The sequence below is a fragment of the Corythoichthys intestinalis genome, chromosome 13 (assembly GCF_030265065.1).
Source record: "Corythoichthys intestinalis isolate RoL2023-P3 chromosome 13, ASM3026506v1, whole genome shotgun sequence".
NCBI lineage: Eukaryota > Metazoa > Chordata > Actinopteri > Syngnathiformes > Syngnathidae > Corythoichthys > Corythoichthys intestinalis.
In genome coordinates, this window is record NC_080407.1 from 13567718 (window position 1) to 13595328 (window position 27611).

Below are 27611 nucleotides of genomic sequence, written 5' to 3' on the forward strand. Positions count from 1 at the left end.
CTGACGTGTATTCTTGATACGTAAATTTACCGCCCGCTCCCCTAAAAAATATTATTAACCAATTAACTGTTTTGCATGCTTGAAAACTTTTTTTAAAAAAAAAACATTATTAAGCATATTTTTACCGAGTAAAATAGGTTTACCCACCCCCAGCTGGTGAACCGGGGTAGTGTTTGTGTTGCTAGGTTATGCTGTTTAAAAACATCCCACCCAAATCCCATTGTCACTTCTCTTGAATTCAACCACCACATATATATGAATTAACAAACTTCTAGCACCGGCTTTTATTCTGAAAATAATTCTGTGTCGTCACTCCATCCTCCTCGCGTCGAACGGATCGATAAATTGCTGCATCCGATGCTAAATCGCTATCATCATGGAGACGATTCCGTTCCTCTGATCCGAGCAACCGAGGGACCGAGAGCTGAGCCGATGTCAGGCTGGTGAGGCTGCACCAGCGACGGCTAGGAGGGAGGGCGATGTCCGGGAGGGAGGATGCGGTGTCCTGCTAGCCGGGAAGAGCACCACTGATGACCGGCTGTTTGGCTCTCTTTTTTTTATTCACTGGTGAGACATTTTTTTTAATATCAAATCTATTTGATGTATTGATATTCATATTCTGGCCTTTAAAATATTAATAATAATTTTCTTTTTTGCAGTGGGTGGCAACATGGCCAGTAAGGTAAAGTGGGTGACAGATATTGAGAAGTCAGTGCTCATCAACAACTTTGAAAAGAGGGACTGGATTCAAGTGACTGAAAATGACGACTGGAATTTTTACTGGTAATTATAAATCAATTTTTGGCATAGTTCTTAAACTGTACTATTTCATCTCTATTTTTCAGATCAATTTTAAAAGGGAAAATGATACATGGGTGTGGCCATGATAATTGATTGCAATTGTAGGATTTGTTGAAATAATTGGCAAGGTCACACGGTCATATACAGTGCCCTCCATAATTATTGGCACCCCTGAAAAAGATGTGTTTTTTAGCTTCTAATATATATATTTTTTATAATTCAAATAATATGGGATCATAATGGAAAAAAGAGAAAAATCCAACCTTCAATACAAGTGCATTCATTCAGTGGGGGAAAAAATCCCACATAAAGAAACAATTATTTGACATCAAATAATGTGTGTCACAATTATTCGCACCCCTGGTGTTAATACTTTGTACAACCCCCTTTTGCCAACAAAACAAGGTTTGGGGACTGAGATGGCCATGGGAGGAGCTTTATTTTCTGTGATGAGACCAAGATTGAGCATTATGGAACCAAACACTCTAAGTGGGGTCTGGCGTGCCACGAAAGATGCGCATGCTGAAAAGCACCTCATACCCACTGTGAAGTATGGGGGTGGGTCAGTGATGCTGTGGGGCTGTTTCGCTTCCAAAGGCCCTGAGAACCTTGCTCGGGTGCATAGCATTATTAATGCTTTGAAATACCAGGACATTTTAAATCAAAATCTGTTGCCCTCTGTCCGAAAGCTGAAGATGAGCCGTCACTGGGTCTTTCAGCAAGACAGTGACCCTAAACATATGGCCAAATCTACACAGAAATGGTTCATCAGACACAAAATCAAGCGTCGTGGTACCAATTGATATATCTTTTCTGCGTTGGGAACTAACATAGGGTGTTAAGAAAAAGATCAACTATTACCTTTCTTCCCCACATTGCTTCCCACGATTATTCTAATTGTTGGGAGAGGGATTGTAAGGCTGTAGCCATTTAAAAAAAGGCTCCAAAGGCTGCCAAAATTCTCTCTACTCATTTTACGCTGCCTTTTAGCTCTATATACTGTATGGGTAAAACGGCGCCGTTATAGATTGAACGCGACAATACGTGAGTGGGTCGTGCAGCGCATGCGTTAATTGCGTTAAATATCGTAACGTGATAAATGAAAAAAATATTAATTCTCGCCGTTAACGCGATAAATTTAATAACCCTACCTTAAGCTTAAACTAAAGACTCTGGAAGAGTGTAACACATTATGTTTGTAACTTTAAATACAAATAGAAAACGATTTAATAAAAAAAAATATATATATATACTGTATATTAAAAAAAGGCATGTCCGATATTTTTTTGCCGATTCCGATACTTTGAAAATGACGTGATCGGACCCGATCGATCGACATCTCTAACTTGAAATTACATAAAATGCACATATTACTTGTATTTTTAGTTTTAAATGTATTGTATGGCTCTCACAGAATAACATTTAAAAATATGTGGTGTTCATGGCTCTCTCAGCCAAAAAGATTCCCGACCCCTGCTTTACAGCATGCAGATGGACTGCCGATTCAGCTGATTTTGTGGACTAATTTGTTTATTTTTCGCATCACGCCAGCCAAGCGGCTGCAGAAAATTGTTGCTGCACCAGGTATAGGCGTGAGAGCCTTTTTGGGTTTCAAAAAGTTCCCGTTCACCACGGATATTGGTTAAAACAAGTCCGACAATCAAGAGACCATTGGACTTACGAGTAAACATTGTATTTTGTATTATGTCAAATACTGGGATCATGGCACACGTTTTAATATGGAGGTGGCTTGCATTTTGTGGCTGATTGTCCACCGAGAATGCCACTCGGCCGAGGACCAGAGGCTTGTTTGCACACACCCATCTATACTCTGCTTCCCGTCGTTCTGTCAAATTTTCAACCCCATCAGAAACTTTGTGTTAAAAATGGCTGCGAATACAGCAATTACAAAGTAAACACTACAAACTTTCTTTAAATAAACGACTATTTACTTACGTTTGATCATGGGACATGTAGAAAAGTTCTCCTCAGACACATCCTGCCATGTTAGCTGCACAACAACTGCACGCCGCTTTCTAAACTCACACTATTTACGTCTTCGCCGTGTAGTAAAGCATCATTTTACGCCATATTCATGTTGACCATGTGGCAGCTACGCGAACCTCCGACTTCTGCCAGTTTGTCCGGCGGTACTCTCCAGCTGCTTCCCTGGCGAGCTCACCTGTCCGCAGCAGGGGAACAAGCTGGAACTTGCTCGCCTCCGGGCGTGTTGCCGATCGGCGAAGGCAATTGACAACCCCGCCGTCGTGTGACATCATCCGGGCTAGTTTTGTGTTTTTTTTTTTTTTTTTTCTTCGAAAAGCGAAAATAAGACTTTGAGACGTCACTCGGTTCGGGTTTGCATGTCGGCTAGCCGTCACGCCTCTTTGTTTGTTTACATTCTCCAAAGCCTTGGCAGGGAAAGCCGGACTAACTACGGTGCGCACTTTAACTTTTTGTATCGTCTCTCAACAAAATGGCTGGCATGTTTCCCCAAATCCCAGGATGAGCATCCAGACCATTCGCAACGTGTTCAGCGTGGACACGGGCTACCGCTTAACCGACGAGCAGATGGTCAACCACTTCCCCAACCATTACGAGCTGACTAGGAAAGACCTGATGATCAAGAACATAAAGCGCTACCGCAAAGAGCTGGAGAAGGAAAACAACCCGCTAGCTGAGAAGGACGACAACGGGAAGTACATCCACCTTGGTAAGAAGCAACCGAACAGACCGTCGACATTCGACTTGTTTTTTTATTCTTGGTTATTTCTTCATAACATTTTTTTCCAGATTTCGTGCCGGTGACGTTCATGCTCCCGGCAGATTACAACCTTTTTGTGGAGGAGTTCCGCAAGAACCCGTCCAGCACGTGGATCATGAAGCCGTGCGGCAAAGCGCAGGGCAAAGGCATCTTCCTTATCAACAAACTGTCCCAGATCAAAAAGTGGTCACGGGACAGCCGCACATCTACGTACGTTACTTAAAACAAATAGAGCTATTCATCAAAAAGTTGTAAAAGTGAGTCCTTCGAGCCAGATTTGAGCTAGCGACCTAAGAATGCCTGTCAGACCTCCACTCAGTCTTCCTCTGTACCAACTGAGCTATCGAAGGACTGTTATCTATTCGGCTCCGATCATCAACGAGTTTAATGTTTTACAACAGGTTCATGGCGGCCTCCAGTGGTAAGGAGGCTTACGTCATCTCCCTGTACATCGACAATCCCCTTCTGATCGGCGGAAAAAAATTTGACCTGCGTCTCTACGTTCTGGTCACCACTTACCGGCCACTTAAATGCTATATGTAAGAACCCGCCCACTTTATTAACATCATTTACAATAACGCTAATTATCTTACGGTTCCTGCGTGTGATTTTTGTCGACAGGTACAAGCTGGGTTTCTGTAGATTCTGCACAGTAAAGTACACGCCAAGTACAAGCGAGCTAGACAACATGTTTGTGCACCTTACCAACGTAGCCATCCAAAAACATGGAGTAAGACTTGGGAAATCCAATCAGATTCCATGTTAAGAGTGGACGTTGATGGTTTTATTTGCCCACGCAGGATGACTACAACCATGTCCACGGTGGCAAGTGGACGGTAAGTAATCTGCGGCTTTATCTGGAGAGCACAAGAGGAGACGAAGTGACCAGTCGACTGTTTGACCAGATTCATTGGATCATGGTGCAGTCCTTGAAGGCTGTGGCTGTAAGTGTCACGTTTTCTAATGCCAAATAATCTGTTAATTACTTAACATTTTGACAGTGGTTTGCTCTGTGCTTTCTTCCAAGCCTGTGATGAACAACGACAAACATTGTTTTGAGTGTTATGGTTACGACATCATCATTGATGACAAACTCAAGCCATGGCTCATTGAGGTGGGTCAGTCCACATTTACTCCTTGCATTGTAAAGAGCACCTTGATTGCGCTACCCACCAAATCTGGCACGAAAACAGCATTTGTTCATAGATAAGCCGCACTGGACTAAAAGCAGCAGCTGCCCTCACTGTGTTATGGGATATTTACACCAAAAGATATATAATAAATCAACAAATAAGCCGCAGAATTCAAAATGAAGTAAAAAAGTAGCGGCTTATAGTCCGAAAATTACAGCATGCTGTACAATAGTGCAATAACAATAAAGTCATTCATTCATTACATTGGTGGAAAAGTCAATAAACTGCACGTTTCAATCATTCCAAACTCTTTTCACTGGTTGTCACTGAAATATCAACAGGTCAACGCGTCACCCTCGTTGACATCCAGCACGTCCAACGACCGCATCCTCAAGTACAACCTCATCAACGACACCCTCAACATTGTCATGCCCAATGGCGAGATGCCGGATAGCCGCTGGAACCGAAGCCCTCCTCGAGATGCTCTGGGCAACTATGAACTTCTGTGAGTCCACAAACCGCAGGCTAGTTCACAGTCATTAGATCAAAATTTCCAAATTTTAATCGACGCAGGTACGACGAAGAGCAGGCGCAGAGCGACAACGCCGAGCTGAGGAGCCGCTCGGGTCAGTCGCTGGGGTCAAAAGGCGCCAAGGGCATTTCCGTCCGCCCCGCCGCAGCCACTTGGAAGTGACGAGCTTTTCAACCTCATTACTAATCAAGGATTGAAAAGGAAATGGATTTTATATTTGTTTTATTTTGGATTGTGCCTCATTTTGCCTACTATTGTGGAATGTCACTTTATTTGCTTGCTACCAATGCCTCTGCTTTATAAAGTTTGGATTCAACTTGTTTTGCTTCTCCTCAGAGTAGTTGGAGTGGAATGTTATGGTGCAATGGGCCTTTAAAGTGTCAACACTTGACTTGTTAAGTCAATGATAGGTGTGGTTATTTGCTTAAATACTCAAACTAACGTTTCTTTACAAAGTCATAAAAAATATGCTCTTGTTAAGTTCGCGCTATAAAGTGTTACAAATACTTCTCTGACTGGATGGAAATTTTAGTGGGACGATAAAGTTATGTTCCAAAATAGTTTTTCTAGCGGATGTTACGTAGGCATTTGCATCTCTGAACTCGGGAATCTTTCGACATAAAATTACCATTTCTGGAAGAAAAGCGCCCATAAAATGCAACGAGCGTCTTATTTTGAAATCGACAACTTAACCGGATGTGTTGTAAGAAATTTTGGGGAAACTGACAGCAGTGTCACTCAGGCGTTCCCAGTGGTACCGTTTCTCTTCCGACTAAAAAACGGGGACCAAACTCTTTTTATGCTGCAAAATCGAAGGACTTAATCAACCAATTGGCTTCAACTTATCAGTTTGAACGAATCCGGGAGAGGTAAGGTGTCATCGACATGTTTGTTTGGTTCATTTCAACTTTTTTTTTTGTAAATGGCGGTGGCTAATTTGCTAACACTAGGGGGGAACTACACTGTTTACGTTAAAGTTGTTTCGCAAGATTTAAAAGTGTTTTTCACTTAAGTCAAGCACATAATGGCGAAAAAGCTCCCTTTTCTGTTGAAACTGAATGGCGTTACTTTGGTTCACACTGACATATGACGTTGAAATTATCGAGTGTGATTAAATATTGATTATGGGCGATTGATACCTTGATAAATATTGTTATTAATTTGATCAAGTTGTTTGTTGTAATAAAGGGCGGGGCAGCTTCACCTCCTGCTTCATGTCCTGTCACCACCCCCACCCCTTTCACCGGACAAAACATTAGGAACACTCACACTGTCACCAAAGATGACAATTACAAGGGTTTCAACATTGGTATGGACAATTTATCATACTGCACGTAATGCAAACTGATTCAAATAAGGAAAAACTTCCTTATGGAAGCTGACCTGACCGCAGTAGTGTTGACGGTTAGCAAGTTTAATGTTATGCTAACTCTGATGCAGGTTGAACTTTCAGTAGCAAAATGACTGGTGTTTCCCCCACCTCCACAACATTGATGTCTTTTTACATGACTTACAGTGGCTGCTGCTGGCCGAAAAAGAAACTTCTAATTAGAGTTGGGCATCGAGAATCGAGCATCGATGGGAACCGGTTCTAACACTCCGATGCTCCCGGAATCGTTCGAATTTTAAAATTTATATTCCTTGTTTCGATGCCCTGACCGCCGATGGGAAAAAAATTGCTCGAGTTTAAAGACTGATATTTATATTAGGGCTGCAGCTATCGAATATTTTAGTAGTCGATTAATCGATGGACTAGTTAGTTCGAATAATCGAGTAATCGGATAAGGAACATGAAAAATTGAAATGTGAAATGTGTGAAACCTGAAACGGTATTAAACAAAAAAATAAAAATGAGGATTGATGTACACCGAAAGAACAATTGGCTAACTTACACAGAAAAAGTCGCTAGCTTAAATGCTATAAAATGCTAAAGTTTAAAAAAAAAAATTATTTTTTTTTACAATGTTCTGAACAAATGGTTCAGACACATATTCCCACAAAAAAAAGTACTAGTATAAACTAAATCAAGAATGCATTAAAAAACATTAGCTCAAACAAAAACTTACGTAGGTCTTAACAGGGTGCAGTTGGATTCAGCCATGTGAAAAAAAGACCAGAGGGCAGTGTATCCGCCCTAATCAATAAAACTAAATGTAAACACTTTCAAAATAAACCTTTACAACGCCACTTTAGTTAAACAAATACTCGAAGCAACAGAATTTAATTCGAATATTTTTTTCTAATCGAATAATCGATTAATCGTTGCAGCACTAATTTATATACAAGTTATAATTAGCCCTGTGAGAAGTTAATTTAATTTAAAAAGACGTCAAAAGTTAAGACTTTATTATAAACTATGCAATTTTTTGGACCCTGCATTTTTTTTTTTGTTGACTGCCTCTTAAAAGAATCGGAATCGTTCGGAACTGGAATCGAAAGGTGGAATCGGAATTGGAACCGGAATCGTTCAATTTCAAACGATGCCCAACCTTACTCTAATATGCTGTACTTCCTCTCCGAAGGGGGCGGCATGTTGTCAACATGAATCTGTCGGGGTTGTGTGAGTATGTCTGTATATTATTTGTGGTGGGACGGGGGGCTTCAAGTCATCAGCCAACCAAATGTTCGTTGGAGTGGGAATTAATAGACCGGAACATTCTGCAAGTGAAAAGGGATAACTAAGTCTTACCATAATGACAATAATTCACTTAATAATAATGGTAGGGTCTATTCTACCCTTACAACATATGGTAAGACAATATAAATTACCTACCGTAATTTTCGGACTATAAGACCATACTTTATTTCCTCATTTTGAATCCTGCGGCTTATTTGTTGATTTATTTGGGTTATGGTAACACTTTATGTGACAGCGGCGTTATAAGACTGCCATGAGACCATCATAATTATGACATGACATTATCATGGGCGTTAATGAATGCTTATGACAGATGTCATTAAGTGTCATCCGGCAAATATTGTCACTCCAGCTCGGATCTTTTACAACCATTCAAAAGGGAGATAATTTGCCAGATGACACAAAATGACATCTGTCATAAGCATTATTTAATGCTCATGGCAGTGTCATGTCATAATAATGATGCTCTTATGAGAGTCTGATGGCGCCACCTTCAAATAAAGTGTTAATAAATTCCATAACTAGCAATTAATGAAACAACTAGAACAGTAACTGAACAAATAATTAGCACAGAACATGAATTTTGATTTGTTATTTACATCTGTAGTGCTGCAATGCATGCTAGGAGGCATGTTGGATGACAACAGTGTTGACAGCAGCTGGCAGCAGAGGTTCACTGTCTCCCCCAAGAGAACAATTATGGCCAAATGAAGCTTCTTGAAGCAATGAAGCTTTGGAGCTAATTGGTTCAAAGCTTCATGGTGGTTCATTACGACAATCTTATGATGCCGCTGTCAAATAAAGTGTTACCGGTGGATATCTTTTGGTGTAAATATTAGAGCTGCAGCTATCAATTATTTTAGTAGTCGATTAATCGATGAACCATTAGTTGGAATAATCGAGTAATCGGATAAGGAACATGAAAAATTAAATTACCTGAGCTGAGCCTCAAACGTTATTAAAAAGATAATAAATTAGGATCTATGTACAACAAAAGAACAATTGGCTAACTTATAGCAAAAGTCCGCTAGTTTAAATGCTATAAAATGCTAACTTTTTTTACAATGCTCTTAACAAACGGTTCAGACTCATATTCCACAAAAATAGGCTAAAAATACCTATGAACTAAATAACGAATGCATTAAAAAAAAAAATTAGCACAAACACAACGTAGCTTATGTTGGTCTTAACAGGGAGCAGCTGGATTCAGCTATGTGAAATGAGGCAGACTAGAAGGCAGTGTATCCACCCAAATCAGTAAAACTAAATGCAAACACTTTCAAAATAAACCATTAAAACGCCACTTAAATTAAACGAATACTCAAAGCAGCAAAATTTAATTCGAATCTTTTTTTTTTCTAATCGAATACTCGAGTTAATCGATTAATCGTTGCAGCACTAGTAAATATCCCATAATACAGTGAGGATAGCTGCGACTTATAGTCCAGTGCGGCTTATCTATGAAGAAATGTCGTTTTTATGTCAAATTTGGTGGGTGGCGGCTTATAGTCAGGTGCGGCTTATAGTGTGAAAATTACATTGCTAGTGTTATGTCCCTACCGTCCCTATGCAAACCTACGCCCTTGGACAATTAATCCATTGGCTACCACTGACAAGGTTGGCTTCAAGCACCTCTCAATTAGCATAAATTTGACGTCCATCGTTGTCAATGGTACTGAAACCTGATTATACCCTGCCAGCAAGGGGGTAGGGTTAGCATAGGGACGGTAGGGACATAACACTACCAACTTTTCAGGATGCTCAAATTGTCCCTACCAACCTTTAAGCAACCTTATATGCATTATATAATGAGTTCAGTTATAATACAGATAATTTGGATTGTCTTCCCAAATGTTGTAAAGACCCTACCATTATTAAGTGATTTTTTTTTTCATTATATTAGAACTTATATTTACCCCTTTTCACTTGCTGAATGCGCCGGACCATTTTCCCTCTCAAATGCACGTTTGATTAGCTGATGACTTGACCCACCTCCGACACTCACACAGCCCTGACAGAAATACATGTCGACAACATGCCGCCTCCTCCACCCCCCCTTGAAGACGAGGGATATTTGAAGGTTTTTTTGGCCAGCAGTAGCAGCCACTATAAGTAATGTAAAAAGCCGTCAATGTAGTGGAGGTGGGGAACACACCAGAAATTTTGCTACTGAAAGTCCGACCTGAGGAGGGTCCGTCGGGAAGTCGAATCTCGGATTCAGGAGGAGCAGTGTGGTTTTCGTCCCAGACGTGGAACAGTGGACCAGCAGGGTCCTCGAGGGTCCATGGGAGTTCGCCCAACAAGTCTTCATGTGTTTTGTGGATCTGGAGAAGGCGTTCGACCATGTGCCTCAAGGAGTCCTGTGGGGGAGTGCCCCGGGAGTACGGAGTACTGAGCTCCTAGGTAAAGGCTGTTCGGTCCCTGTACGACCGTTGTCAGAGTTTGGTCTGCATTGCCGGCAGTAAGTCGAATTTGTTCCCAGTGAGGGTTGGACTCCGCCAAGGCTGCCCTTTGTCACCGATTCTGTTCATAATTTTTATGGACAGAATAGGGGGTGAACCGGGATCCGGTTTGGTAACCACAGCATTGAATCTCTGCTTTTTGCAGATGATGTGGTGCTGTTTGCTTCATCAGGCCATGAACTCAAACTCTCAGTGGAGCGGTTTGCAGCCGAGTGTGAAGCGGTTGGGATGAAGATCAGCACCTCCAAATCCGAGACCATGGTCCTCAGTCGGAAAAGGGTGGAGTGCCCTCTCCGGGTCGGGGATGAGCTCCTGCCCTAAGTGGATGAGTTCAAGCATCTTGGGGTCTTGTTCATGAGCGAGTCTAGGAGGGAGAGGGAGATTGATAGGCGGTTCGGTGCAGCGTCTGCAGTAATGCGGACTCTGCACCCGTTTGTAGTGGTGACGAAGGAGCTGAGCGGATTTCAGCGAAGCTCTCGATTTACCAGTTGATCTACGTTCCTACCCTCATCTATGGTCACGAGCTGTGGGTCGTGACCGAAAGAACAAGATCCCAGATACAAGCGGCCGAAATGAGTTTTCTCCGCAGGGTGTCCGGGCTTTCCCTTAGAGCAGGGGTCCCCATCTGCCGGGCCTCGGACCGGTACCGGTCCGTGGCGCATTTGCTAACAGGCCGCACAGAAATAATAATTTAATAACGACCGCATTCTGGCTGAATTAACCCTGTGCCCCTGCTTAACACACCAATATCCCTGTCTACTCTAGATATAATACTACGGAATAGATTAAAATGTCGTCATAGAAATCCATTGATTGGACTGCTATTAGTACATCTCCTTTGTGTATATAATATATCTATGTGCGCTTGTCCTCGATAATAACTATTGCTAGGCCGCGGGCGTAGCACATTTGATCCCGGAAATAATTAGCCCCCACACGCGCGTAGATGACTGAAAAACAGACGTCTTTGGAGATATTTTTACGGCGAAAAGGGCACCTGACGAGCCTAGTACCTCGAAGACCCACGAACTGCGAAGGAATGGATTCAAGACCCGTTTGTGAATAAACCAAGTGATTCGAGCATGTCTGTGCAACAGGAAGATCAACTTGTAGTGATCGCAAATGACGGCGACCTTATTAAACGTACATTTGAGACAACAACTCTACCGAGGTTCTGGAATAAAGTCATTCTGGAATATCCTGACATCGCTACAAGAGCATAGAAAACCTTGATACAATTTCCAACATTGTATCTTTGTGAAGCGGGCTTCTGTTTAACGACAAGGCGAAGTCATTAATGGTGAGAGCGGTGTGCAGTTGTGTGCAGCTTACATGGCAGGATGTATCTGAGGAGAACTTTTCTACAAGTCCTTCCATGATCAAACGTAAGTTAATATTCCTTTCAAGAAAGTTTGTAGTGTTTACTTTGGAATCGCTGCATTTGCGCATTTTGCGGCTATGTTTAACGTTAAGCGCATGCACAGAACCGCATCGTTGCAATTTTTGATGGTTTGGAAAATTTGTCAGAACACCGGTCCGTGAAAAAAAGACCCAAATAAAACCGGTCCGTGGTGCAAAAAAGGTTGGGGAACCCTGCCTTAGAGATAGGGTGAGAAGCTCAGTCATCCGGGAGGGACTAGGCGTCGAGCCGCTACTCCTCTGCGTTGAGAGGAGCCAGCTGAGGTGGCTCAGGCATCTGGTTCGGATGCCTCCCGGACGCCTCCCCGCAGAGGTGTTCTGGGCATGTCCCACCGGCGGGAGGCCACGGGGACGACCTAGGACACGCTTGTTTTCCAATATTTCCGAGTTTGCGGTGAGTCAGTAACAAGTAACACACTTTTGTTCAATAGACGATGTTTATTGATTAGAAACTGCAGAATAAATGAGATTTATTGATTACAATCCCACAAGAGCAAGCAAACAATCATAACAAACGCTAACGATGACGCTAGATTTGTCTTATTTGGTGAATTGAATTACGTAATACTGGGGTTGTGTTGTTTGATAAATTGAATTGAGTAATACTAGGCGAGCCGTAACAGAATAGCGATGTTTAAGAAATTGCGGAAGCCCGGTGGTGGATTAGACGTACGGATCTCCCAGCTTTGTCCTTTTGCCACTTTACCGGAGTCATGGCTTCCCGCTCATTTGTCAAGGTAAGCGATTTTCTTTGCTAAGGGACATCTTATTCAGCTGTAACGGTAACGCGGGGATTCTGGGATTGACAAACTCAAATCTAGCATCATCGTTAGCGTTTCTTATGCTTGTTTGCTTGCTCTTGTGGGATTGTTATCAATAAATCTCACTTATTCTGCATTTTATAATCAATAAACATCGTCTATTGAGCAAAAGTGTGCTTGTTACTGACTCACCGCAAACCCGGAAATTTCGGAAAACAACGCTGGAGAGGCTATGTCTCTCGGCTGGCCTGGAAACGCCTTGGGATCCTGCCGGAACAGCTGGTTGAAGTGGCTGGGGACGGGGAAGTGTGGGCTTCCCTGCTAAAGCTGCTGCCCCCGCGACCCGACCTCTGAGCAAGCTGAAGATGATGGGATGGGTATGGGTACGGTTACGGGTACGGATACGGGTATGGTATGGTCCGACCTGAATCAGAGTTGGCATAACATTAAACTGTCTGAATTTGCTAACTTGCTAAACTTGAGTATGTAGCTGCTTAGAGAGAAGTGTCCTGTTTGTGTTTTGTACTATTAACATTAATTAAACTGTGAAAAATATAGTGAACTCTGCTGTAAACTATGGAACCAGAAAAACATGAGCAAGGAGCTGATTAGAGAGAGACTGATGCTGCATAACGTCATATGTTGCTCACACAACACAACATGAACAAAACCCCCGTTCACTCAATCTGTTTGGTCTTATTAATGTCCCATCCCAAGCAAAAAGTTTACATGCAGGTTATGCTGTTAGATCGTCCCTACCAATGTTGAGACCAAACCTATGCCCTTGCCTGCCAGACCATCCCAGTTCAAACAGATCGTCTTTTGATGCGCATGGTGGAAAATGCTTGAAGCTGCAGGAACAAATGGTATTGTGCAGAGGGCTTACACCGCGGGGTCGACACACACCCAACTTCAGGGTCATAACCTCACCCGGTCATGCAAACGTGCACTTTTTGGTGTTTCTGGGATTTAGCGACATCCCGGACGGATCGACTTTGTGCAACAAAAGAAGGAAGTGGAAACAGAGCTTCCTCTTAACAGGGATAGAATCATTATTTTTTGTTATGTAACTAGAATTTCTGGTTATTTGAGTTTGACTTTTGTGTGAAATAAGACCCTGTTTAGTGTCGTAGTTGTACTTCACACCAACGTGGGAACATGCTCTGCGTTCCCAGGTGGATCCGGAGGCTGTGGTGCACTAAAATTCCATCAGGCTGAGAACACTAGGCCTCGATTGGTCACCATTGTGTTTGATTACGTCACGGCTAACTAAGCTCTGTAATCTACGGAGCGCGGCTCTGCCAATATTTGGAGGCTGATTCAATTAAGTGGCGCTCCGAACACCCCCAAGTTCACCTTGGAGTTTTCACATTGTGTCGAATTCCGAGCGAGGTGCCGGACTTCAGACCTTGACTGAGTCAACACTCGTGTTTACACTCGCGGGTCGAGTCGCGTTCGGTTCCTGTTGACCGTCGATTAGGTTGGCCAGAATAGAGTTGCCTTCTGCAATCACTTTTCATTGTGTGTGAGTCTATATCTACGAGTTGCGTATGCGGTCACAATACCGGCCTCTGTCCAGGCTGTCCTGCGCAAAACGGGTCACTGACCAGACACCACCACTCACACATACACACGCATCCTCTCCGGAAAGAGCGTTTGCTTCCATTTGGCACACACGTGTGTCAAATCACAGTTTTGTGTTGCAAAGTTGCTGGAATTAGGCGAAAAATTGCTGGAGAAGAGTCTCCCATGTGAAGACGGCAGCTGCGCTTAGAAGGAAAGTGTGCGTGCGGTGAATAAAGAGATGCTTTTTTTCCTGGGTGGGGGTGCTCCATTGAAGGACACAAGGAGGTGTGGGGGGTGTAAACAGAGACTTGTCTGTGGTTGTGAGGAAGTGGAAGAGTTCCCACACGCATACATTTTCAAAAGTCCTGTCCCTGCAAGCCCAGTTCCAACACAAACAGGTTAAAAAAAAACATCCAATGTTGTTTCCATGTTGTTCCCAGCAGCCATGTCTGGCTCCTACGACGACTCTATGATCGACGTCTCGAGCGACAGCTTCTGGGAGGTGAGGCGGAACAACCGGAACCGAAAGACAACACAGATCCGAAGTTTTCTTGGGTGTATATTGTCAGGTGGGAAACTACAAGCGAACGGTGAAGCGCGTAGATGACGGCAACCGGCTGTGCAACGATCTAATGAGCTGCATCCATGAGCGTGCACGCATCGAGAAGATGTACGCGCAGCAGCTCAGCGAGTGGGGCAAACGCTGGAGGCAGCTTATAGAAAAAGGTGAGGGGACAACTTTCACTATACAATCCCTGACAAAAGTCTTGTCGCTTATCCATTTTGTAGAAACAATTGCTAATAACCTGACTTTTAATTGTTCAATTGGTTTCAGTAATGGCTCACAAGAAAACTTAAGACTATACAAAAATATATTTGTTTCACTGAAAAAAAATTATAATTTAATGAAGACATAAAGGTCAAATTTTGGCAAGACAAAAGTTTTGTCGCCTACAGAAAGTAGTGTGAAAATTGAACAAAAAATGTTCTTCAAATACAAAAATATGTTTCAGAACATAAGCGAATTAAGTAGTGGTGCTGTGAGATCCAAATTTAATATTTTGTATGACTTCCATGGACTTGAAGGACTGCATCCATGCGGTTCGGCAAGGATTCGTACAAGTTATCAGGAACATCAAAGAAAGCAGTCTTGCATGCCTCCCAGAGTTCATCAACATTCTTGGGTTTCGTCTTCCATGCTTCCTCTTTCATCCTGTTCATGTCTGGTGACTGAGTTGGCCAGTCGTGGAGGATCTTGATCTTCTTTGCCTTGAGGAACTTTGAAGTAGAGATTGAAGTATGCGATGGAGCACCATCCTGCTGCAGAATTTGTCCCTTTTTATGGCTAGGAATGTAAGAGGCAGTTAAGATTTGTACATTTTTGTACATTCAACATCATTTGGGAGGGTCTTAGCTTTCACATGAGCCATTTCTGTAACAATTGAATAATTAAAAGTCAGGTTATTGGTAATCGATCGGGTCCGATCACGTCATTTTCAAAGTATCGGAATCGGCAAAAAAATATCGGACATGCTTTTTTTAATGTATATATAATTTCTAATTGTATTTAACGTTACAGACAAAATGTCTTACACTCATCCAGAGTCTTAAGTTTTGGCTGAAAGTAGGGCTATCAAATTTATCGCGTTAATGGCGGTAATTAGTTTTTTTTATTAGTTTTTAAAAAATTAATCACGTTAAAATATTTAACGTAATTAACGCATGTGCTGCACGACCCACTCACGCATTGTCGCGTTCAATCTATAATGGCACCGTTTTGCCTATATATAGAGCTAAAAGGCAGCTTAAAATGAGTAGAGAGAATCTTGGCTATCTTTGAAGCTTTTTTTTAATTGGCTAAAGCCTTAAAATCCTTCCCTCAACACTTAGAAATATCGTGGGAAGCAATGTGGGGAAGAAAGGTAGTGGTTGATCTTTTCCTTAACACCCTATATTACTTCCCGACACAGAGAAGATATATCAATTGGTGACACTATGCACAGTCATGGTTGCACTTCCCATCATGCATTTGGGCAGAACAGTTAAATGGCTACAGTATCATTGACTGAAAGCTCAACAAATACACTAGATGGCAATATTTAGTCACAATATACAAAGTCACATTTATCCTTTAAGAATTACAAGTCTTTCCATCCGTGGATCCCTCTCACAGAAATAATGTTAATAATGTAAATGCCATCTTGAGGATTTATTGTCGTAATAAACAAATACAGTACTTATGTACTGTATGTTGAATGTATATATTCGTCTGAGTTTTATTCATTTTTTGCTTAATGCATTGCCAAAATGTATATGATTGGGAAAAATTATCGGGAATGATTGGAATTGAATCGGGAGCAAAAAAAAAGCTATCGGATCGGGAAATATTGGGATCGGCAGATACTCAAACTAAAACGATCGGGATCGGATCGGGCGGAAAAAAACATGATCGGAACAACTCTAGTTATTAGCAATTGTTTCTACAAAATGGATAAGTGACAAGACTTTTGTCAGGGACAGCAGTGTCCCGCAGACCTCAAAGAAATCTTTCGTTTCCGACAGGCCCTCAGTACGGCATGCTGGAGCGAGCGTGGTCAGCACTGTGCACGGAGGCAGAGAAGGTGAGCGAGCTCCACCTGGAGGTCAAGGCGGCACTGATGAGCGAGGACTACGAAAAACTGAAGAATTGGCAGCGCGACGCCTTCCACAAGCAGATGATCGGCGGCTTCAAGGAGACCAAGGAGGCCGATGACGGATTCCGCAAGGCGCAGAAGCCCTGGGCAAAGAAACTCAAAGAGGTACAGATGTGGGGTACGCGTACGCGCGGTCCTAGTTACCTAAGCCTGACATGTCTTGGATTTGCCAGGTGGAGACGATGAAGAAAGCGTATCACTCTGCCTGCAAGGAGGAGAAGCTAGCAGCCAGTCGGGAAACCAACAGTAAGCTGGAGAGCAACAACAACCCCGAAGCGCAGAAGAAGCTCCAGGAGAAGGTTGAGAAATGTCAGCAGGAGGCACAAAAGGTAGGATCCTTAAAATAAACGACCTCTTTAACTTGGATTTTTCAAGAAGTTTTGCTTCCGATCAATCTAGACCAAGGAACGCTACGAGAAGTCCTTGGAGGAGCTGGACAAGCTGACCCCTCAGTACATGGAGAACATGGAGCAGGTGTTTGAGCAGTGGCAGCAGTTTGAAGACAAGCGCATCCGCTTTTTCAAGGAGCTCCTGCTGGAAGTCAAGCAACATTTGGACCTCTCCACCAATCACAGGTCAGGCCTCCACGTTGACTTCGCAGACCCGCCAGTAGGAATGAAACTGAAACACTTGTCGGTAGGTTCCAAACCATATACCACACGCTAGAAGACACCATCGACGCCACGGACGCAGAGGAGGACCTGAAATGGTTCCGGTCCAACCACGGCCCGGGCATGCCCATGAACTGGCCGCAATTTGAGGTAATGCACTGCAGTTAAATGAGTAAATATCTCCGGGAATGCTTCCGTATCAATGATTGAACTCCACGTTTCTTAATCCTTTTGTGCATGCCTTCCCTTTCCTCCAGTACCTGGATTGGTCCCGCGTTCGCTCCTTTAAACGAAGGTCCATTTTAGTGAGTCCTGCACGAAATGACTGGTCTTCTTATCACTGTGGGAGGGGGCGGGACAGTCGTCTCGTGATCCTTCTTCATTCACCCTCCCACTCTTTAATGCTTTGATTCGTGGGCGAGGAAATGAGTTCAGTAGTGAGTCGGGAATTACACAACTCAACAGATGATAAACTGATAAGTCTCAAAGACAAGCATCTTAATGACCTTTGAGTGAACTTATCCAAAATAAATAAAGACCCTCTCACACGGGCTGAGTGTTTTTCCGCCATGCATCAAATTCTCCGAATGCATGTAGTGGTTAGGGGAACGCGCACTGCTTCATTTTGGTGATGTCTGTCTGGGAGGTTGTGAAAAGGGGCTAGAGACCTCCAGGTTCACTAGTTCTGGTGGCGGACTGTTCCCTCTCAGCAGGTGATGGCTAAAGTGGGGCAAATAAGTAGTCAACCACTCATTGTGCAAGTTCTACCACTTGAAAATATTAGAGAGGCCTGTAATTGTCAACATGGGTAAACCTCAACCATGAGAGACAGAATGTGGGGGAAAAAAAACAGAAAATCACATTGTTTGATTTTTAAAGAATTTATTTGCAAATCATGGTGGAAAATAAGTATTAGGTCATTACCAAAAGTTCAACTCAATACTTTGTTATGTACCCTTTGTTGGCAATAACGGAGGCCAAACGTGTTCTGTAACTCTTCACAAGCTTTTCACACACTGTTGCCTAGAGGCGTACAAAATTTCCGATTCTTAGATCATTCGCAATTCGGCCGTGGAAGATTCGAGAACGTTTCACAAACATCCAAATTCCGATTATTGAATTATTCCAGGTAAATCAGAAATAAAACGCAGTCAGCGGGGTCTTGAATGAATGAATGAATGAATGAATTTATTGTCATTGTCATCATCATCATAATCATTGACAGTTTCAGAGTGTGTCCTTTGTTTTTCAAGCCAGGTTTCTGAGACGGCAATAACATCAAACTTGTTATTGAAGCTCTGTAGATATTCGTCAATGCTTTAAAACATTTTGTATAGACTCCTGGCGTTGAAGTGGATTTGTTTCAGCTTGAGGAACAGACCGAGAGTAAATATCATGTGCAGCTAATGCCGCTAGGTAAAAAAAAAACAATAATACCTGACTGCGGCCGTCAGCTGCTACAAACAGCGCCCAGTTGCTACAAACATACAGCAACATACGGCTATGGTAGATATCACATATATCTAGACTAGATGTGAAATGACAGACTTTCCCGCGCTAGTAAACAGGCGCCATCTTAAAGCAGTAGACTTCTCTAGAAGGCTCTGTTGTAGAGAACCTAATTACTTTTTATCTAAAATACCCCTAAATCGGCAAAATCTTGACTTGAATCTATCTTTAAATGATGAAACCGTTTTAAAACTTTCACATGTCGAAAGTAGACATGAGGGAAATTATGGAATAACGGGCGCAATTTTAACAACTTTAACGGTTGATTAACAACATTAAATTAATTGAATGTAGTTTAAAGCTGCTGATGCAGAATGGGGACTTGAGTATTTTATTTACTGTTTTTAACCGGTAACTTGAAACTAAAATAGTAGTTTGGTTTATTTAGCCTGAGAGGATTTTTGAACAATTTTGGAACAAATATACAAAACTTTAAAAGAAAAAAAATGAGGAGAGGGGGGCATCAATAATCGATTTATAATTGAATCGGAGTCTCTGAATCGTAATCGAATCATTCGGTGCCCAAAGATTCCCACCTCTACTGTTGCTGGTATTTTGGTCCATTCCTCCATGCAGATCTCCTTTAAAGCAGTGATATTTTGGGGCTGTCGTTGGGCAACACGGACTTTCAACTCCCACCTCACCGCGTGGCGTCAAAATGATAACAAGAACGGTGAGCAAAAATCCCAGAACCACATAGGGGGGACATAGTGAATGACCTACAGAGAGCTGGGACCACTGTAACGAAGGTTACTATCAGTAACACAATGCGCCGCCAGGGACTCAAATCCTGCACCGCCAGACGTGTCCCCCTGCTGAAGAAAGTACATGTCCAGGCCATAACACATTCTCCCAGTCCTCTTCTGGATCATCCAAATGCTCTCTAGCGAACCGGAGACAGGCCTAGACGTGTGCTTTCTTCAGCAGGGGGACATGTCTGGCAGTGCAGGATTTTAGTCCCTGGTGGTGCATTGTGTTACTGATAGTAGCCTTGCTTACTGTGGTCCCAGCGCTCTGTAGGTCATTCACTAGGTCCCCCGGTGTGGTTCTGGGATTTTTTTCTCACCGTTCTTGTTATCGTTTTGACGCCACGGGGGTGAGATCTTGCATGGAGTCCCAGATCGAGGGAGATTATCAGTGATCTTGTATGTCTTCCATTTTCTAATAATTGCTCAAACAGCTGATTTCTTTACACCAAGCATTTTACCTATTGCAGATTCAGTCTTCCCAGCTTGGTGCAGGTCTACAATTTTGTCTCTGGTGTCCTTCGACAGCTCTTTGGTCTTGGCCATAGTGGAGTTTGGAGTGTGACTGACTGAGGTTGTGGACAGGTGTCTTTTATACAGATAATGAGTTAAAACAGGTGCCATTAGTACAGGTAAGGAGTGGAGCCTCTTTAGACCTTCTTAGAAGAAGTTAGACCTCTTTGACAGCCAGAAATCTTGCTTGTTTGTAGGTGACCAAATACTTATTTTCCACTCTAATTTGGAAGTAAATTCTTTAAAAATCAAACATTGTGATTTTCTGGGTTTTTTTCCACATTCTGTCTCTCATGGTTGAGGTTTACCCATGTTGACAATTAAAGGGCTCGCTAATATTTTCAAGTGGTAGAACTTGCACAATTAATGGTTGACTAAATACTTATTTGCCCCACTGTATATAGAGCAAACCATTAGGAGTACACTACGCTAGCTTGTTCCTTATCCAACCCACTCTAGTCCTGCGTGAGATCTTTAGCTTTGTGTCTTTGTCACAGGACTGGTCTGTAGACCTGAACCGGACCCTCAGCAGACGGGGGACGAAGAAGAACTCCGAGGGCGTGACGCTGACAGGCATCAGTCAAACCGGATCCGACCAACCCGTCCAGCCGTCCAAGACCAACAGCAGCAGGTACTTGTTGTGTCACTGCCTTTTCTTCGCAAAAACGACCATACATGGCGACATCCTGACTTGCGTAAGACGCGCTCTCCCCGGGGTACGTCACGGCGCTTGTGCGGCTGTCTCCCTGGCGACCGCAAACACTCGCAGTTTGTCGGGAAAGACGTCTTTGGCGCATAGTTGAATGCGTGCCAAAGGGGAAATATGGAACTCTCGCAATTCCGCGCTATGATAAGGTACTGGAATGTTGGGCTTAAACACCTGCACTAGAAAATGAACTCCAATAACCCCACTTCGACTCACCAGGCGAACTCATACATGCAAGCGTCTTGTTTCACAATTGTAGTTAACGTGGGGAGTTTTTACCAAGGGAAGTATTTGACCTATAAGTTTTGTTGACTGCAACAGTCCCAAAGTTACATTTCAGAGGAGTCGTATTTTGGGAAAAACAGCAGGATGCACTCGAGTGCGCAAACACAAACAAACCCTATACTGTCCTCTTATTGTGTTGACAGCTATTAAAACTTTAATGTTGATTTTGATGAATCGGCTACAGGCAAAAATCATGTGTAACATACAGTGATATGAAAAAGTATCTGAAGCTTTTGGAATTTCTCATATTTCTGCATAAAATCACCATCAAATGTGATGTGATCTTTGTCAAAATCACACAAATGAAAAAACTGTGTCTGCTTCAACTAAAACTTTTCATATTTCAATGAGGATAGCATGCAAACAATGACAGAAGGTGGACAAATAAGTAAGTGAACCCTCTGCCTCAGGAGACCTAAAGAGCAATTGAAACCAATTTTTACCCAACATATTACAGTAATTCAAGTGTGTGCCCAATCCCGGATGAGTGGTTTAAAGCTGCCCTGCCCACTATAAAACACACACATGGTAATATATGTCTTGAGAAGAAGCATTATCTGATGTGCATCATGGATCGGTCAAAAGAGTTGTCTGAAGACCATCAAGGATTGTTGATTTGTATAAAGCTGGGAAAGGATACAAAACAATCTCTAAAAGCCTGGTTGTTCATCCATCGACAATCAGAGAAGTTGTCTACAAATGGAGAGAGTTTGGCACTGTTGCTTCTTTGTTAAGGAGTGGCCGTCCACCAAGGATGACACCAAGAGTTCAGCGCAGAATACTCAGAGAGGTAAAAAAAAAAAAAAAAAGAACCCGGGAATGTCTGGTAAAGACTAATAGAAATCACTGGCACAGTCGAATAACTCTGTGCACACATCAACTATATGTAAAACTATGTCCAACAATGGTCTTCATGGGAGGACTCCACGGAGGAACCCACTGCTGTCTAAAAAAAAACATTGTTGCTCATTTAATGTTTGCAAAAAGGCACTTGGACACTCCACGGAAGTTTTGGCAAAATATTTTCTGGACTGATGAGACCAAAGTTGAATTGTTTGGGAATAACACATAATGTCATTTGTGAAGGAAAAATGGAACAGCTCACCAACATCTACAACTCCACACCGTGAAGCATGGTGGAGGGACCATCATGATTTGGTGCTGTTTTGCTGCCTCAGGGCCTGGACAACTTGCAATAATTAATGGAAGAATGAATTCAAAATTTTGAAGAAAAACCTGAGGCAGTCTGTCAGACAGATGAAGCTAAAAGAGGGTGGATGCTGCAACAAGACAGTGATCCAAAACACAGACTTGAACCCCATTGAGAAGCTGCGGCACGACCGAAAGACAGCGATTCATGCCAGACATCCCACTGAACTACAGCAGTTTTGTAGAGAAGACTTGGCCAAGATTAGTCCTGATTGATGTGCCAGACTGATCTGCAGCTACAGGAAACATCGAGTTGAAGTCATTGCTGCCAAAGGGGGGAGGCCAATAAATATTAAATGTGATGGTTGACTTATTTTTCCCACTTCTGTCATTGTTTGCATACTATCCACATTGAAAATGAAAATCTATAAATGTTTGGGTGGTTTTAGTTAAAGCAGACACTGTTTTTTTCCTCTGTGTGATTTTGACAATGATCAGATCACATTTGACTGTGATTTTATGCAGAAATGTGAGTAATTCCAAATGGTTCGGATACTTTTTCATACTCCTGTATTTCAGGGTCAGTCCCAACCACACACTACTGACACCTATAGGACTTAAAGGGAACATCTCATGAACATAATTTGCGATTTCTCAAACTTTAACCTTAACTGAACTAAGAAAATTACTCTTTAATTTAACTAATTTGCTGTACCTGATGGCAACAGACGTCTAGTTCATATGAACTGGGAGGGTTGGCAGTACTGCCATCTCTCCCAATTCAAACAGATGGGACGCCTGTTACCATCAACAGTACTTAAAGAGTGAACTTGTTTCCCCGCTCCATCAGCCTAACCGTGCCTAATAAAGCGCCGCCAACGGGATTCAACCCGTTTGACGAGGATGACGATGACCAAGATGAAGAGAAGCAGGAAGTGCAGGTGGAGGCGGTGGAGGAGACGCCGCCGGCTCGCAACCACATCAGTGGGAAAAAGCAGGAAGTGAAAACGTTGGTGGATAAACCTGCTTGTCTTGTCTTTTTATTTTTTTGGTTCACTGGACTCTGCTGCCTCCCTTCACCTTTGCTACCCTCTGTAGGTGGCGCTGTGCATGGTGACCCACTGCGTGTGTTATTTACTCCAAAGAGGCTTTGCGGACCGTCGCTGTGCCGCTCTTGTCACTGTTTTGCTGTCAGATCTAACGTGAAAACATTACAGACAGGCATTTTGTTTATCCCTAAAAAGGCTACTTGTTGCCGTGTGAATGCAAGCCACTGAAATTTGAATGTATGCATGGACTTCATAACCTATTGACATGACACGGGAAATGGGGCCGATCCGTAGGTAGCCTATTTACCAAAACTTCAAATATTTTTAAAACCAAAGCTGCTACTGACCTAAAACCAAAACATGCACCTACCTTAGCCATACATGAGTCTCCGTGAGCAGCGGCATCAAAAAAATTCATAGTGGTTCCCTTATAAAATCCCGATTACATATTTCTCATATAAGTCTAACAAAAACTTAAAATGGCTACAAAAGATTTTACACTAGATGCACAAAAATCACCAAATACAGAGATAATCACCTATATTTTCATGATCAATAGCAATATTTAACATATAAGTTTTTGACCAAAATAGCAACTTAATTTTCATTTATTTACTGCAAGTTTTCAAAAGCTAATAAATCACTCAATTTAACATCAGAAACTTAATACTTGAGGAAAACATGCAGAATCAATTATAAATATTATGTAAATAGATGATTAATCAATTCTATATACAATCACAACTTATTATAGAATTGAATAGCCCTTTATTATCATTATACACTATATACTGTTAGCGAATGAGGCTAGCGGCCGCCTGACGTAAACAGAGCTTTTCTGGTGAAAATTCGTGTGACTAAATGCTTAAATCCCCGAATTCTTCATAGATATGGACGTCAAACAGTCTCGATTCTTGGTTAAAAGCAAAGAAACCGTGCAGTTAGCGTTTATTTTACGGAAATATGTCGAAGTACAATGCTGCTCTGTTAGCGAATGAGGCTAGCGGCTGCCATATGTAAACAGAGCTTTTTCAGTTGAAAATTCTTGTGAATAAATGCTTAAATCCCCGAATCCTTCATAGATATGGACGTAAAACAGTCTCGATTCTTGGTTAAAAGCAAACAGACTGTGCAGTTAGCGTTTATTTTACGTATATATGCTGAAGTACAATGCTACTCTGTTAGCGAATGAGGCTAGCGGCCGCCTGACGTAAACCGAGCTTTTCTGGTAAAACTTCTTGTGAATAAATGCTTAAATCCCTGAATTCTTTATAGATATGGACGTAAAACAGTCTCGATTCTTGGTTAAAAGCAAAGAGACTGTGCAGTTAGCGTTTATTTTACGTATATATGCTGAAGTACAATGCTACTCTGCTAGCGAATGAGGCTAGCTGCCACCTGACGGAAACAGATCTTTTCTGGCAAAACGTATTATGAATAAATGCTTAAATGTCTGAATTCTTTCGAGATATGGACGGAAAACCGTCTCGATTCCTGGTTGAATGCAAAGAAACCGTGCAGTTAGCGTTTATTGTACGTATATATGTACAATGCTATTTTGTTAGCGAATGAGGCTAGCGGCTGCCTGACGTAAACAGAGATTTTCTGGCGAAAATTCTTGTGAATAAATGCTTAAATCCCTGAATTCTTCATAGATATGGACTTAAAACAGTCTTGATTCTTGATTAAAAGCAAAGAAAATGTGTAGCTAGCATTTATTTTACGAAAATATGATGCTAGTCTGTTAGTCAATGTGGCGGTCGCCATATGTAAACAGAGCTTTTCTGGCGAAAACAGTCTTGATTCTTGGTTGAAAGCAAAGAAACCATGCAGTTAGCATTTATTTTACATATACAGTATATGCCGAAGTACAATGCTACTCTGTTAGCGAATGAGGCTAGCGGCCGCCTGACGGAAACAGATCTTTTCTGGCAAAACGTATTATGAATAAATGCTTCAATGTCTGAATTCTTTATAGATATGGACGGAAAACAGTCTTGATTCTTGGTTGAAAGCAAAGAAACCATGCAGTTAGCATTTATTTTACGTATACAGTATATGTCGAAGTACAATGCTGCTCTGTTAGCGAATGAGGCTTGCTGCCGCCTGACGGAAACAGATCTTTTCTGGCAAAACGTATTATGAATAAATGCTGAAATGTCTGAATTCTTTCGAGATATGGACGGAAAACCGTCTCGATTCCTGGTTGAAAGCAAAGAAACCGTGCAGTTAGCGTTTATTTTACTTATATATGTCGAAGTCTAATGCTGCTCTGTTAGCGAATGAGGCTAGCGGCTGCCATATGTAAACAGAGAGCTTTTTCAGTTAAAAATTCTTGTGAATAAATGCTTAAATCCCCGAATCCTTCATAGATATGGACGTAAAACCGTCTCGATTCTTGGTTAAAAGCAAAGAAATTGTGCAGTCAGCGTTTATTTCACGTATACAGTATATGTCGAAGTACAATGCTCCTCTGTTAGCAAATGAGGCTAGCGGCCGCCTGACGGAAACAAATCTTTTCTGGCAAAACATATTATGAATAAATGCTTAAATGTCTGAATTCTTTATAGATATGGACGTAAATCGGTCTCGATTCTTGGTTAAAAGCAACGAAACCGTTTAGTTTGCGTTTATTTTACTTATATATGTCGAAGTACAATGCTACTCTGTTAGCAAATGAGGCTAGCGGGCGCCTGACGTAAACAGAGCTTTTCTTGTGAAAGTTCTTGTGAATAAATGCTTAAATCCCCGAATTCTTCATAGATATGGATGTTACACAGTCTTGATTCTTGGTTAAAAGCAAAGAAAACGTGTAGTTAGCATTTATTTTACGAAAATATGGTGCTAGTCCGTTAGTCAATGTGGCGGCCGCCATATGTAAACAGAGCTTTTCTGGCAAAACTTCTTGTGAATAAATACTTAAATCCCTGAATTGTTTACAGATATGGACGGAAACTGTCTTGATTCTTGGTTAAAAGCAAAAGAAACTGTGCAGTTAGCATTTATTTTACGTAAATATGGCGAACAATGAACCTAGTCAGTTACGAATATTAGACGCCTCCATGTGTAAACAGAGAAGTAAATTCTTGCGAATAAATGCTTCAATCACTGAATTCTTTAGAGATATGGACGTAAAACAGTCTCAATTCTTTGTTAAAAGAGCTAAAAACCAAAAACCGGGCAGTTACGCATCTACTTTACGTATATATGTCAAAGAATGATGCCAATGCCATAGCGGTTCCATTTCTCCCATTGGTTTTTTTTCGCAACGTTTCGAAATGCTCTTGATGCTTTAAGCTCGGCCCCCTATGCTAAGGCATGACGCAAGGAATGACGAAGTGTCAGGTCAATAGGTAATGAAGTCTATGACTGTATGTTGAAAAACATGTCAACTGGAAGCCAAAAATATATTTCTGGAAAATATGTTCTTAGTAAATCGGATCGCACATGAGATTACTGACATGAAATTCCTCCTGAATATAACCTATTTAAGTTTTTTTTTCACTTGCCAGCAGATCTGACAGTAAATAATTCCGCCATGTAGTTTTATGTACTCGTTTATTTTGAGCGTTTTCTGGCGTACTTGTGGTGATCGCCTAATGGTTGACGTCTCCAATCACACTTCCCCTCAGTGATCTGCTTGCGGCTTCATTTCCACGTGCCTTGTTTGTCCGATTGTCTGATATGTTTGTCCTTTTTGCCTTTTGTTAGCATGGTTGATTATTAAAACAGCTCAGCGGATACATAAGGATTCAAAGTGATGGCTTTTTGTGTCCTGCGGCTAACACACATGCATCATTTAGTCATCGTCATTCTGAAAAATGTCCGTTTGTGTGGTGTGTCCAGCGTCAGCAGCACCGAGCGGACGGCAGACTGGTCGGACGAGGAAACCGCCGCCAACCCATTCTCGGCCAATGGCGACGGCAACCCGTTCGAAGAAGAGCCGGCCTCGCCGGTGCTGTCTGTGCCGGTCCGGGCGCTGTACGACTACGAGGGCCAGGAGCAGGATGAGCTCACTTTCAAAGCCGGTATCTAAAGAAACTAAGGGCGTCTGTTTGCATCGGGACGGTAGAGACCTACAGTGGGGCAAATACAGTGCCTTGCAAAAGTATTCGCCCCCCTTGAATCTTGCAACCTTTCGCCACATTTCAGGCTTCAAACATAAAGATATGAAATTTAATTTTTTTGTCAAGAATCAACAACAAGTAGGACACAATCGTGAAGTGGAACAACATTTATTGGATAATTTAAACTTTTTTAACAAATAAAAAACT

At 42.1% G+C, this 27611-nt stretch overlaps 2 protein-coding genes across 9 annotated transcripts in view; both read left to right on the forward strand.

Moving 5' to 3' along the window:
- ttll1 (tubulin tyrosine ligase-like family, member 1) lies at positions 1 to 5544 on the forward strand. Its single transcript, XM_057855272.1, has 10 exons — positions 1 to 567; positions 660 to 783; positions 3306 to 3514; positions 3595 to 3775; positions 3967 to 4104; positions 4187 to 4295; positions 4366 to 4509; positions 4593 to 4679; positions 5040 to 5203; positions 5272 to 5544. The coding sequence occupies exons 1-10, from the start codon at positions 531 to 533 to the stop codon at positions 5390 to 5392; spliced, it is 1314 nt and encodes a 437-aa protein (XP_057711255.1). The 5' UTR covers positions 1 to 530; the 3' UTR covers positions 5393 to 5544.
- pacsin2 (protein kinase C and casein kinase substrate in neurons 2) overlaps positions 5494 to 27611 on the forward strand; it is a 27892-nt gene continuing 5774 nt past the window's right edge. For 3 of the 8 annotated variants that reach the window (XM_057855264.1, XM_057855266.1, XM_057855265.1), the window contains exons 1-11: positions 5494 to 5640; positions 14520 to 14578; positions 14646 to 14802; positions 16639 to 16874; positions 16943 to 17098; positions 17169 to 17344; positions 17410 to 17530; positions 17638 to 17685; positions 20646 to 20779; positions 23139 to 23297; positions 27184 to 27365. In XM_057855264.1, coding sequence (XP_057711247.1) covers positions 5634 to 5640; positions 14520 to 14578; positions 14646 to 14802; positions 16639 to 16874; positions 16943 to 17098; positions 17169 to 17344; positions 17410 to 17530; positions 17638 to 17685; positions 20646 to 20779; positions 23139 to 23297; positions 27184 to 27365 — 1435 coding nt within the window. In that variant the 5' untranslated portion in view covers positions 5494 to 5633. Of the gene's footprint in view, positions 5641 to 5907; positions 6100 to 14516; positions 14579 to 14645; positions 14803 to 16638; positions 16875 to 16942; positions 17099 to 17168; positions 17345 to 17409; positions 17531 to 17637; positions 17686 to 20645; positions 20780 to 23138; positions 23298 to 27183; positions 27366 to 27611 lie in introns of those variants that run through there. The other 5 variants (XM_057855268.1, XM_057855267.1, XM_057855270.1 and 2 more) reach the window with 5 other exon arrangements.

Bases quoted from the DNA above. Each gene is read 5' to 3' on its own strand.
- ttll1 (XM_057855272.1), top strand. From the start codon at position 531: ATGACCGGCTGTTTGGCTCTCTTTTTTTTATTCACTG. The intron at 784-3,305 runs GTAATTATAAAT...CCCAAATCCCAG, and splicing joins GACGACTGGAATTTTTACTG to GATGAGCATCCAGACCATTC. The intron at 3,776-3,966 runs GTACGTTACTTA...GTTTTACAACAG, and splicing joins CGGGACAGCCGCACATCTAC to GTTCATGGCGGCCTCCAGTG.